Raw genomic sequence first — 14,231 nt, 5'->3', positions numbered from 1 at the left:
CCTGGCCTGTGAAACGCCTGGCTTCCACGGCCGTATGGGAGGTGATGGGCAGAAACTGTCAACTTATAAATGAAAACACTACTAATAAACTTATAAGCTAAACAGTAATATATAGTGTTCTTGATCTTTAAAGTATTGTAAAATAATTGCATTATAACCTGTCACAAAATGACTGATAATAAGCAATTCTAACAAATTCTGATATTAATAATGCATAATTATAAATAAAAATGTCACTTTTATGGACCTGGCTCATTTACCCTCTTATATTTCACTTTTTAAAATGAACTTGTTCGATCTCTATTTTCTTACCTCTTGCTGTGTCTCCCATACAAAGATTTTTCTTCAAAGATCATATGTACTCTCAAAAGTAGAGAATTACTACCTTGCCTTTGCAGTCTTGTTATGAATGAGTCATGTAACTTTAGAATATTTCTATTCATTCATGTTTGATTTCACTCATACTTCAAAGAGATTCGCTATTATTCTAGCATCCCTACATTAGTTTTTAAAAAATCTACCCCACAAAGGAAGTAATGACAGCTAATAATTGTTTAGCAGCTTTATAAATATCATATCATTAACTAAAGCAAATATTAGCACCACTTTACAGATGAGAAAAAGAGGGTTTCGAGATGTTACCCTAAGCCAGGAAGTAGGAACCCAGAATACAAAATCTTAAGCCATAATAAAAAGCTGCTCAATATAATTTTAAATAAGTAATAACTTTGAGACAACAGGGTAGAGCTATATCACCTCTAGCTGTAAATTACACTGACAGGCAAGAATTGCCACCAAAATTCAAGAAAAGCAAGAACATCTTAGGCTGAGGTAATTAGGATGGGCTTTACAATAAGGAGTAGGATTTTACATGAGTCTTGAAACCTAGGTTCAGTTTGGATAGGTGAAAAGGAAGGGAGGGCATCATAGATGAAAAATTACATCCTTGCTATGTACAATAATCGCCATGGCCGAGCAGACTCTGGCCCCAGACTGCCTGGGTTCGAGTCCTGGCCCCACCACTTAGTGTCTCTCCGGGACTCTGTCTCTCCATCTGTGAAATGGGGCTGATGCTAGTAGTGCCTCTCACATGGGCCTGTTGTGTGGATGCAAAGGATTAACACATGCACAGCTTTTACAACAGTGTCGGGAACTCTGGAGACATGACATACATGCTAACAACGGCGACTGCTGTATTTTCAGGAATGTAATAGTTGGATTGTCAAAAAGGAAAAATAAGGTAACTATTAAACAGAATATCCTATTTATCTTTACTATTTCATCTATGTACTTAGGCAAAGAAATTGTAAAATCATGAGATATCGTCTAGTTCTTAAATCTACAACTAAGCACATTTCAAACCCATTAGGGAAGAAGAGTAAAAGGATAGGAGGAGGAATTACCACGTTACCAGCTGTCAAAACTTTTCACTACTATTTCTCACTATCCCTTAGATTAAGAGAAAACTAAAGACAGATCATAAGGAAACCCATTAAAATTGGATTTTAAAAAAATAACTGGGAAAAAGCATTAGTACTAAATATAAGAATCAGATTAAGATATATTCAAACTTACAGATTTATACAAAATGTCTCAATTACTATGGCTAAATATGTTTCAAAACATTTCTTTTTATGTTGATAATATTAGACAAAGATAAAATAATAGACTTAATTATATGTACACTTTTATTTTATTTATGTAAAAACATGCATATAAAACAGGCTAGACTGGAATACACGAAGACAATGTTTACTGTGCCCAAGTGGTAAAATCATGGATTGTTCCTCCCTTAATTTCCTTTTTATAATGGCTGCACATAATTTTAATCATTGAGTGATTAGTGGGGGGTTTTCTGTGTTGTTGTTTTTTCATTGATTTTTAGAGAGGGAGGGAGGGAGAGGAAGAGAGAGACAGAAACATCGATGAGAGAGAAGCATCAATCGGCTGCCTCCTGCATGTCCCCTACTGGGGGACTGAGCCTACAATCTGGGCATGTGCCCTGACCGGGAATCAAACCAGCAACCTCTTGGCTCATGGGCTGACTGAGCCACACCGGCTGGGCATGAGTGATTAGTTTTTAATGAACCCTGAAAGGATATCTGATCTACTTCCCTAATAATCCAAGGGTTCACTGATGCCACCTGAAAAGCCATTTTAAAAAGCATTCAGCTTCTTTAATGCCATAGGAAAAAAATCTACTCGGTTCAGACTTACTAATTTTACGAGTTCCAGATTCTCTTTCCGTAGGACTTTAATTTCCCAAATGACATTTGCGTGACGGGGAAAAGCAGAGCCCTTGTCACTCCACTCCAGGTGTAGCGTAGAAGTTGAGAAATTGGCAGACAAACGCAGGATCTCCGGAGGGTCTGGAATGAGGGCTTAAAAAAGGAGATAATACTTAGTAAAATAGGTAACGATTTCTCATATTGTACTTCCATTAGTCAACTCATCTTAAACTCTATTCCTTCCTGATAAAAGTACTCAAGAATGAGAAGCAAACTCTTCAACCTACTCCCGAAAAAAAGAGAATATACGTATTTATTTGTATAAGCGGCTCCCAGTGATTCATCGGCCAAATCTGAGAAAATGATTGATCAGCGGCTGTTTCAAATCCCTAATGTCTCTTGGAATAGCAACTGGGTTCCCACCACACGCTGGTGTCCCCTGGGCTGGGACCTACAAGTAGGTCAGTCACATCGGAGAGAAGTAGAAGAACTTCTGTGCGACTGTAGGTCAGGCCTACGAAAAGGATGGGAAATGATGGAAAGCTTGCTCTGGGGGCTCTGACACCCTCCCACTCATCTCCCAGTGTCAGAGCCCCCCACGCTGGGGGAGTCACTCACAGGAGGATGCCATGGGCTCTTCCTGGTTATAGGTATCAATCAATATCAGCAAGACCATAATAAAGGCCAAGACACTGAGGGAGGAGGCCAATGGGTCCCTGGGCAGATCTGCAAGTCCTTCAGGAAGCTAGGTCAGCAGGGCAGGGGGCCGGGAAAGGGACGAGGTGATCAAGTAGGAACCTGGCGAGAGCCACGAGGCTTGGATCATGATACGTATATGGAAAAGCCAGGGCAAAATCTGGTGGGCATGTCAAAGAAATGACTGGGCCAAAGAAATGGAGGGTTGGTATAACGAGAAAGGCAAATGTCTGAGATCTCCTCAAGTTCCTAGGCCAGAAAAGCAGGAAAGGCTAAGGAAGGAGGGACCATCCTCAAGAAATGCAGGAGATTGGGGGGGGAGGGTGAGACGGAGTGTCCGGGGAAGAAGAGGCGTAATGGAGGGGTGTGCAGACCGCGGAGGGAGACTGTGGACCCCGACGCGAGAGGACTTTGCTGAGTGGAGCTGGAGAGATGAATGTGCGCAGACGCAGAACAGCCAAAGCTCGCCTGGGGGCCATGGGCAGACAGTTCCCCCTGCAAGAGACCAGAGACCCTGCAGGGAAGGACACAGAAACAAAAGGAAACCAGAGTAAATCCAGGGCCACTGAGAACAAAAGAAATGGGGTGCTATCCAGGCAAACAAAGCAGAGTTCACAGAAGACAGAGCAGACCAGTAACACTGGTACGGGCCCCTCTACATTTGAGAAAGGAATTTGGGGGGTGGGGATAGGGCAGAGGCCTTAGGGGCTGCATTGCAAGAGGTAGAGAGAGAGAAAAGTAGGGAGCCTTCTATGTCTTCAGGTCCCCCTCTCTATACGGGACGAGGAAATCCCTGAGTACTCCGTGGATCAGTGGAGAACACCCAAGGTCTAAAAGGGCCTGTTCCATTCCACGAAACGCGGGCTTTCTTCTGGTCTGAGGGGCCAGAAACCCGGGGTTCTTTCTTGCATGCTCCCTCCTCAGTGACAGTAAGGGGTGGGGAAGCTCCAAGAAACACACAGACACGCCTTCCCAGGCCTCAGGCCATCCGAGTGGCTGCCCCACGGAGCTCCAGGACCCGTGAAGTCCCGGCAAGGGGGTGGCCGAATGTGCTAAGTAACAAAAACGGCAGAGCAAACCCATATCGTAAATTCATCTTGGAACTTAAAACTAAGTCCATAGGAATAGTGGTACTATGTTTAACCACAATCCGCTGGCCACAGTGCCCAGGGGGGCGGTCTATGTGACATGTTTGGGGCTGCGCAGGAGACAGAACATGCCCACAGCAACGTCGACGGTACTCAGCTATCTCAGGACCGTGGGGCCTGCTGCACAGGAGAGCTGCTCAGGGGCACTGCTTCCAGGAATGGGGCAAAGGAGGAGAAAGACGCGTTCTAGTGCTGAGGGCGGGAGAGCAGAGGAGACCACCCAGAGCAGAGGCTTCTAGCAAGGCGGTTCTTTCAAATGCTTCGCGACGGCAAGGGGTAGTGACTTTAAAATGATGAAACATGGGCGTATTTTACTAAGGCAACATTCATCCACTGAAGTGCTTTCCTCCCTGAAAAGCCCACACAATTTACATTTTACCTAAATAGCAGTGGGCGACTCTTCAAAACACAAGTGATTCCCAGTATTTCAAGCTACAGGCAGCAATTATAAATGAAAGGATTAAATACACACACACACACACACACACACACACACACACACACACACACACACACACACTTCTTCACTTCTTTCTCTACGGTATGCCTGGGAAGGTCCCTGAGCTCCCATGATACTTGAAAATAGATACTTGAGAACAATGTCTAACTTTCTAGAAACTAGGAACGTCCAGCTAAGAAAGAAATTCCATCAATCTTGTTTGTTTATTTTTTAAAGCTGGAGCATTTTTCTCCCAACCCTCCCTGTTCTTTTTGCCGCGGGACACCCGAGGTTGGGAGCCTTCCCAGCTCTGTCGTAGGCTCCACAGTATTTATTCTGCCTCAGACGGATCCAAATGACCAGGTTATTATAAGAAACCTAGACATTAAAATTCTTAAAAAGACTTATTGTTGTGCCTAGCCCTTGCCAATTAGAAAGTTATTACATGTATATACATATATGTTAAATATCTTGTTCGCCTCTGATATGTACACTTTTAAAAGCATCTTAAGATCTGGGGAAAACTTGATTTCTCTTGCTTTTATTTAGTGGCAAAAGGCTAAAGAACCCAGCTCAGTGCTCAGCACCACCCACCCCACAACTTCCCCTGCATACGGCAGGTGCCCCGGGACCTGCTGATGCATCCACCTCCCTCTGTCCTGTTCATCTAATCTGCCTTTCAATTTATTTATTTATTTTTGTTAATCATCACCTGAGGATATTTTTCCATTGATTTTTAGAGAGAGAAGAGGGGGTGGGGGGGGGGACAGAGAGAGAAACATCGATGTGAGAGAGATACACTGATTGGCTGCCTCTTGCATGAACCTGTAGCAGGGCCAGGAATCAAGCCTGCAACCTAGGTACATGCCCTCGACCGGAATCGAACCAGGACCCTTTAGTCCATGGGCCGATGCTCTATCCACTGAGCCAGACTGGCTGGAGCGCCTTTCAATTTCTTACCAGTACTATCTTAGCAGTAGTAATGGTCATACTTAGTGTTGGGATACTGTTATCTAATATTCGAATCACAGTCAAGCCATTATTAAAAATGCTATCACGAGATTACTCGATATGCAAAAGCACTGAGCTATCCATCAAATAAGTCAGCTAGAGTCTCCCTTGATGTGCCTTCCTAACCCTTCCTGACACTGTCATCTGCAAGCAGCTTCCCAGACAGGACCTCCGAGCACCTACTGCAGAATCAGACAGTACAAACGCGCTCGCAGACAGAGTCCTGGGGAGTTTTTAAAAATCTGGAAAAAGATTGAGATTCCTCCTACAATACGACAAAGCAATTCCATATGAATAAAAGGCTTACATCAGGTATGAAAACAAAACCAAAAACTCATAAAGAGAAATAGCAAGAAATTCTATTTACATAAAGACAAAAACCCGTGGTGTGAAAAACACCACAAAAGTTAAAATTGTAAACTTGGAAAAATATTTGTAACAAATATGACAGAAGAAACAACCATAATAATTTCAGCATGAGAAAATTTACCAAGGATAGAAATTGTTCAAAAAATATATAAATGACTGATAATTAAAAAAAATAACCATCACAGAAATGCAAAAACAATGGAGCTCTAATCTGGGGGCCATCAGAGTGAAATGGAAAACGAAGATGGACAATACCCAGTCCTGGCCAGGAGGTGGGAGGACAGGCACACTCTAAGATGACGTTTTGGGGAATACAAAGAGATTCAGCATTTTGGGAGAACAATTGGAAATAGATGTGAAAAGCCATAAAAAGTAGGATTTCCTTCAATGCGGCGTTCCCCAGTCTAGGCGCTCAGCCTAACCAAATCACCACACAAAGCCAGAAACGCACATGTGCAAAAGATGCTCATTAAAGCATTGGTTAGAATATTGAAAAACTGGAAACAAAAATCTCAATGTTAACAACCAATCATTTAAAGTGATTATGGTACCTCCCCTCCATTCAATGGAATAGGATGCAGTTTATATTTAGATAACAACGGGGAAATCTGAGTTATTTCCCAAGTTCACGTTCTTTTCAAATACTTACACACATTTTTTTCATTTAGTATGAATTTGCTTATAGAACTTCCAAAGTCATGTAGAGGGCTTATCGTTATTTCATATTGCCCAGGTGTAAGAGTTGGGATTTTAGTACTTGTTTTCCCCAATTGATAACAAGAACGGGACCTGCAATATAAGAAATCAAATTTTAATCAGCAGATAAAATTAATAGAACAAGTTCCATTAAACCTTGATTAACACAAAATGCACTAGAAAACAGTTTATGCTCCTTTGTACACAAAAACATGACAGGTTACACTGCATTTTAAGAATGCTAAAAGAGAGTATAATGGTAAGTGCATCAATATGGGTGTAAGAAAAATCACCAGATTGTAGTGGAAAATTGAGGAAGCATGGATGATTTCTTCAAGAACCAGGACTGCAGCATGCTCTTCAAACCCGACCCCCGTTCCCTCTCCAGCCTTACCTTCCACTGCACACACCCTCCTCCCTAAACACTCCTCTCTTCTAACAGATCCTGACCACAGAAAGGAAACTGGCTACTTGTCACCCCTAAAAACACACCCTCGATTTGTCTGCTCCTCTGTCTTGGCTCCTGATTCACTGAACAAACTTTCTGGGCAACTCTGCCTTCAAAATGCTTCTACTTCCCACTCATTACCTCTCGGACAGAAGCGACCATCTCCTCTGTGGCTCCATGGCCCTTTGTATCTTTACGAAACACGTTTCCATTCTTTTACCGTCATTCATACGTATTTCTAACTTTCCATGAAAAATGTTAACGCAAGCAAAGGGACTCTTGGAGGTGCCCACACCCCTGCCTGCACCCCAGCACCTAACAGGGGCCTGTTCACATCATTCACTCAGGGCTGAGGACTTGAAACGCTGGGCTCCCTCCTCTCAGCTCATGGCGAGGCTTCTTTTGGTGCCAGCAGCACACAGCTAACACAGGGAAGGGGCACGAGAAGTAAACAAACAGGCCCAAGTGAAACCATGTTAGACTCAGCGCTTGCTACCTGCTACCCGCTACCCTGCTACCCTGCTACCTGCTCCCTGCTACCCTACTACCCTGCTCCCTGCTCCCTGCTGCCCTGCTACCTGCTCCCTGCTACCTGCTACCCTGTTACCCTGCTACCTGCTCCCTGCTCCCTGCTACCCTGTTACCCTGCTACCTGCTCCCTGCTCCCTGCTACCCTGTTACCCTGCTACCTGCTCCCTGCTCCCTGCTACCCTGTTACCCTGCTACCTGCTCCCTGCTCCCTGCTACCCTGCTCCCTGCTACCCACTACCCTGCTACCCTGTTACCAGCTACCCTGCTACCCACTACCCTGCTACCCTGCTACCCTGCTACCCTGCTACCCTGCTACCTGCCAGCCTGCTACCTGCCACCAGACACAAAACTTGGCCAAGCAGTCATGAGATAAGATTGATATCAATAGCTTGCTCATACCACAAACGTTTACTCATACCAGAAAAGAAAAACAAACCACAAAATATACCGTGTAAAGGTTAAAGTTAATCCCAATGTGCTTTTTCTACTCTCTTTCCCCACACCGACTATTTTCCATAGAGAGTACACCACCACCAGCTCCACCTCTGGAGAGGGGCCTCCCTGCCTCTCAGCTCAGGAGAGGCGCCGCCTCACCGCTTCCCTAGTGCACTCCTTGCACTGAACCGCGGGGCTGGCTCGGGGCTGGAACTCTTTCCTGTGCAGAGCCCAGAACCCTCTGGGCTCGGGGCATCAAAACCACCCAAATCCTCAGAATCGTGCTATGTCATCTGTTCACGCACTGAGCCCAATCCTCTTTCCACCTGGAATGGCCTTTTGCCCTTTTCTGCTGAGGAAACCGAGTCTTCCTTCTCCCACCACACTTCCTCCGAGCAGCGTCTCTGGAGCGGCCGCCACTCTCCGGGGCCAGTGCTCGCTGGCCCCCCACACACCCCGTCAGCACTGAGCCCACAGTCTGTCCCCTGTGAGCCCCTGGGGGCGGCACTGACTTCCTCTCCCTGCGGCCTGCTGGGCTCTTCACCACACTTTGGAGGGCTCCCCTCTGCACTCGCAGTGGGACTGCACTTCCCCACTCCTCCACGCAGGGCCCAGAGACCTGACTTCCCTTGCAGGGAACGCTGAGTGAAGTCACATGACCACTTCCCCTTCCGGGCGGAAGTGGGAAGCCCTCCAGCTGTGCTCCCTGCTTCCGGGTCACCACAGCCCCTGGGCCTGGGCCTGAGCAGAGCTACCAGCGGACCCAAGACAGCACAGGACACACGCGGCAAAGCATCCTGTGTTTTCGCAGCAGGAAGTAAAGAGATGAGAAGTGAGGGTTGTTTCTGCAACACAACCAAACTCATCCAAACTGATAAATTACCCCAGTCCTTAGGACAACACCCCCTCAATGCCCTCCAAATGAGAAAAAAACCTGAGTCTATGTAAATACACATTTACGTCCATTTACATGAGGACCGCCCATCAGCCAACTGGGACTTGGAGCTGCTCCGTGGGACCCTCTGGAATCACTGAGACCAGGGTTGGGGAGCACCCTGCCCAAGGGCCGTATGAGTCCCCTGAAACCATTGGGCCTGGCCCTGCCAAGGCATTAGGGACGCGTTAGTTAAATGTTTGACCAAATATTGCATACCAATTTTTAATTTGATAATTTTGCATGGCCCACAAATGGTGTTATAAATATCTAAATAGCCCTTGTCAGGAAAAAGGTTCCCCACCCCCCGATTTAAACAATCCCATGGGATGGGATGGGATGGGATGGGATGGGGGAGGCGCATGTTGTGGCTCACAGGCAGCCCAAAGGCCTCAAGCCCTTCGGAGCGTCTAGCCCTCTCCAGCTTATCTGAGCGGGTCAGGTGGTGTGACAGAACCTGCCACCTGCCTCCGAAGGTTTACTTCCCCTTTTTCCTTATTGACATGAACCCGCTGTGTATCTGGGCACACTGCCACCCGGCTGGGAGAAAGCAGGGCCCAGCCCTGTGCCCGTCGGCTTAGCCGTCTGCCCGGGTTCCGCCCGTGGGACGTAGCGCAGGTGTGAGTGGCACTTTTCGGAAGTGTCCCTAAGGAAGAGCACCCTCTTCTCCTCCCGCTTTCCGGGATGCAGACATGACAGCCGCTCCTCAGGCCTCATCCTGAACCACGTGACCACAGGCCGAGGACGGCGGAGCAGCGGGGACAGAGGAACCCGGGGCTCCCGTGGCCACAAACAGCCGGTCAGCCCTGAGCTCGCACTCCAGACCTTGCACATGAGAGTGAAGGACCAGCTGGTAAGCCACCGTTACCGACATTTTCTGTGAGGCACAGTCCAAACTTCAGCCTAACGTAGTGGTTCCCAACCTTTTTCTGGCCATGCCCCACCTAAGCATCTCTAAAATCCTGATGCCCCCCACCCAGTGACATATAATTCTTATTATTCAAATAGTGAACACCTATTCATGTGGAGGAAGCCTAAAAGGCTATTCACTTGGTCTAAACAAGCTTCCAAAGAACATGGCGTCCATAAAAGAGAAAAATGAAAGGACGAAAGGACAGTTGAAGTACTGAGGAAGAAATCACTAAGAAATTGTTTAAAAAAAAATAACATGAAGTCATATGAAAAAATAGAAAATAAAGTTTCAAAACATATAAAATAAAGACCTGAAATGCATAAATGTCACAATACATATTTATATACTGTATATGAGGCTCCTAAAACCATAAGCAATGCAAAAAATTCACTGTTAATCACTCATGCTCTAATCGCCCCCCCTTAAAAATCAAATTGCCCCCCTGTGGGGCATGTGCCCCATGTTGGGAACTGCTGGCCTGGGACAGACCAGCAAACCTTCCCCGGAGAGATCAGCACCCACCCACAGGCCGGGTGTGCCACCTATTCCCGACTGATGAAAGAGTCAGCATTTGTAGGAAACAGAGAGCTCAGATTTCAGATTTCCTTCATAAAATGTACAGAACAAAATCGCTATGCTCTAAAATTAAAGAGAGAACCTTTACTTTTAGGCGGGAGCTGTCAATGAATCGAAGCATTTCCATTACCCGTTTTGGATGCAAACATCGTAAAGAGCACCGCGGCCCGCTCCCGAGGGCGCTCTCCAAGAGCAGTTCCACGCTTGCAAATCGCTGGTTACACACTTCACGTCACGGGGGGCGCCTGGAGACGAGAAACCACATACACACACCGTGCTTAACACATTGAATGCGGGAAACGTATTTATACGTTTTACGTTGACTGGGAGTAAGCAGAGAGCAGGACACGTATTAATACGTTTTTTTCATAGACTAGCGGTAGAATGCATAAGTAGAGAGCAGGACACGTATTAATACGTTTTTTTTCATAGACTAGCGGTAGAATGCGGGTAACGTATAAATGCGTAAACTAAAGTTATCATAATTTTACTGAACGTTGCCATTTGCGCAAAAAAATTAGCAAAAATGGCCCGCGCCACGTGCCACCTGTTAGCGCCTGATGAAAACTACCCGCATACAATGTGTTAATGATGGCACTGCTCTGCAAAGAGCAAGGCAAACTGTATTCAATAAGTACAAGCATGTGTGTCTGCAGCGGGCCCACGCTCTGTGCTGAGATGAGCCTGCAGGCCCAGGAGGGGGCTGGTTTTATATTTCTTTTTGTAGCTCCGGCTTAAAAAAGCTCCAGAGTAACCTGATGAAAGTGGGCCAACCGCTAACCACTCAGGGGGTAGACTTCCATCAAAAATTCCACTTCCAGGCAACGAAGACAAATAGAGGAGCGCCTGTGTGGACTCCGTGGCGGGACCCAGAGGGGGCCTAGGAGAATTTTTATCTCCAAGAGCCTCATTTACTAAAAAAAAAAAAAGGAAAAAATAACTCTAGGTAAAAGCTATGTCTTTCCCACAAACAGGGCTCTAGACACTCCCAGCCACTCCTGCCTCACTGCTGGCTACCAGACTGCCACCTACATAGAAACCCCATAACCAACCTTCAGATTTTTATGCAGCATATTAAATTTATACGGTAATGAGCTCACACAAGTATCTGAAAAATATATAGTTCACGTGGGCCTAAAAAATGCAAAGTAACCATCCAGAAGATCACAATCTAATGTACTCACTACATCTATAAAATAACATTACGTCATGGAACGTGTCAGCACTATGCAATGGAAAACTGTCATTCTAAGAGGAAACTGCGAAGAAAGGAGGGCACAAAAGGAGGGAAAGAGAAAGGATGAAAGGAGAAAAAGGAAGGGAGGGAGGGAGGAGGACGGGGGGAGGGGAGGGAGAGGGAACAGCAATTAAAGTATAAAAGAGGTATTCTACCTCAGACTCTCTGTATCAGCCATTTTCAACCTTTTTCATCTCATGGCACACATACACTAATTACTAAAATTCTGGGGCACACCAAAAAATATATTTTTTGCCAATAGGACAAAAAAATAGGTATAATTTTAATTAATTCACACCCAATGACTCGTGTGTTGGCTGTTGTCATTTTCTTAGTTGACAATCTAAGGGAAAAGAGGTCAGTGCCCCTGACTAAATAGTCATGTTTTAAAAATTCTTGCGGCACCCCAGCTGGGAAAAAAAAACCCTGTTCTATATAAATGCCTATGAAAAAGTCTTTTTCTCTAGTTTTTACATAGAGTCGGCATGATATTTACTACAGCACTAAATCATAAAGCTGTTTGTATAAAAGAAAACAAAAACATTATAAGCGCTCACATTAGAAATTATCAGTAGTTATAATGAAGTTATTTAATCGTGATCTTGGGGAAATGGAAATAACATCCACACTAAACCCAGGGGCAGAAGGATAATGTTTTACAGAAATAAATTAGGTGACATCTAAATAAACATTCTTAAGGTAGCTAAATAAAACGAAAACAAGTAACATGTTAAAGAGAGATACAGTATTCAATTTCATTTATAGGACATTCTGAAAGGCACTGGAGAGAGAGAGAAGCCGGTCAGTGTGGCTGGAGGGGGGAGGGGAGCGGCTGGCCCAGAGGAGCCTGGGAAAGTTCTGGAGAGACTGTTCTGCACCTTGCGCTGGTGGCCACATAACCGTATGCATTTGTCAAAATTCACAGAACCTGATCCCAAAAGGGTGAATTTTATTGAATGTAAATTATACCTGAGCTTTTAAAATGGGGAAAGAATACTTAGATCTATATTTAAGAGCTTTTTAAAAAGAAACCAAACGTATGTAGAAAGAAGATGACAAAGAAACGGATTTTAACCACCCAAGCCCGAAAGGTTTCAATGAAGACACAAGACCACAGTCAGTCCGTTCTCTGTGACTCTAAGGCACTCACCCTTTTTCTGGCTATTGACTTGATTCATTAAATACAGAAGAATAAATGTGGACAAGAACCACCGGAAATGTGAAGTCATCCTCGTCCCTTCGCTGGCCGCCATCCGGGTCGGTCGTCCTAAACACGAGGCCATGTCCATCCTCCGTCCAGCGTGGTCGGCCCTAGACGAGGAGGAGAATGTCACACGGCGCTCCAGCGTCTCCCCACACCGGCCTCGCGCTGGGCATGTGCACGCTGGCACGGAAAGCGGACACGGACAGCTCCTGAAACCCGGCACGTAAATGACCCGGGAGAAACCGGGCCCCGCTGACTGGGCTTTAGGAGACATTAGCGATCGGACACAGCTGTTGCTGCAGATCCATTAGAGCAGCGGTTCTCAACTTTCCTAATGCCGCGGCCCTTTAATACAGTTCCTCATGTGGTGGTGACCCCCAATTTCATTGCCATGAATAGAACATAATTAAAGCATAGTGATTAATCACAAAAACAATATGTAATTATATATGTGTTTTCCGATGGTCTTAGGCGACCCCTGTGAAAGGGTCGTTTGACCCCCAAAGGGGTCGTGACCCACAGGTCGAGAACCGCTGCTCTAGAGGGTCACTTTTCAAATGACAGGCTTCAAGTTCAAGACTACGACCGAGCACGCTGCTCTCCACTCTAATGCTACCGGAGTACAGAACAGCTGGGCATGAAACTGAATCTCTGACAGACAATTTTGAGTGATCCACGGAATGACATTTCAAATTAATTCGTTTACATTCTCCTTTATAGTCACTTGTTTTTGACAATATCAGCTTTCCATTGACACTGTGGTATAAAGTTTCTATTTCATATACATTTAAGTAGTTTAAAAAGTAAAGAAAAAAATGGGGAAAGTAAGGTAGGGGGTTTGCAGATGTGACAAAAGTACTGATAACGGAACGTAAGCACGTCGCCCTTGAAAATTTGCTGCTGGAAAACAGTGACTGCCCTGGTGGGCGGCAGGGAGGGTCCAGGGCAGCAGCCCAAGGGCCAGGTCCTCCTCCAGGCACCGGGCACATCACCAAACTAGACAAGGTCCCTGCCCTCAAGGACCTCAGACTCCAGTTCGGAAAGACACACACCTGAACAAATAAGAGCTTTACCATCCTGCTACGCTCTTTGAAAACTAGCGTAGGTCAATGTGTGCGCGAGCGCGAGTGAGATCTGACTGATGCGCAGATGCCATGACAGTATCAGGGAACAGAGCAGCGGCAAGTGCCAAGTCCCTAAGACAAGGACAAGCTTCCCAGGAAGAGGGGCCGAGAGTAGGGAGACGCAAGAGACGTGGGCTGGTCATGGCCAAGGGAAGGGTATGGGGTTTAACGGGGTTGAGAGGAGAAGTCACCGAGTGCTTTAATCAGGGGAGACCCTGATCTGAGAATATTCCTCCAGCTGC

The 14,231-nt window shown here is 45.8% G+C and overlaps 1 protein-coding gene across 1 annotated transcript in view; it reads right to left on the bottom strand.

The window, feature by feature from the left end:
- The window catches only part of LIFR (leukemia inhibitory factor receptor alpha), a 59,390-nt gene that overhangs the window by 34,174 nt on the left and 10,985 nt on the right, over positions 1-14,231 (bottom strand). Inside the window, exons 2-5 of the mRNA XM_005872575.2 lie at positions 12,812-12,972; positions 10,555-10,669; positions 6,541-6,680; positions 2,218-2,381 (exon numbers count right to left, since the gene is read on the bottom strand). Of these exons, the coding sequence (XP_005872637.1) occupies positions 2,218-2,381; positions 6,541-6,680; positions 10,555-10,669; positions 12,812-12,950 (558 nt within the window). The 5' untranslated portion in view covers positions 12,951-12,972. The remainder of the gene's footprint in view (positions 1-2,217; positions 2,382-6,540; positions 6,681-10,554; positions 10,670-12,811; positions 12,973-14,231) is intronic.

Source organism: Myotis brandtii, unplaced genomic scaffold (assembly GCF_000412655.1).
Source record: "Myotis brandtii unplaced genomic scaffold, ASM41265v1 scaffold384, whole genome shotgun sequence".
In the NCBI taxonomy this organism is placed as follows: Eukaryota; Metazoa; Chordata; class Mammalia; order Chiroptera; family Vespertilionidae; genus Myotis; species Myotis brandtii.
The sequence above is the reverse complement of the archived record's forward strand: the minus strand, read 5'-3'. Positions and strand labels throughout refer to the sequence as shown.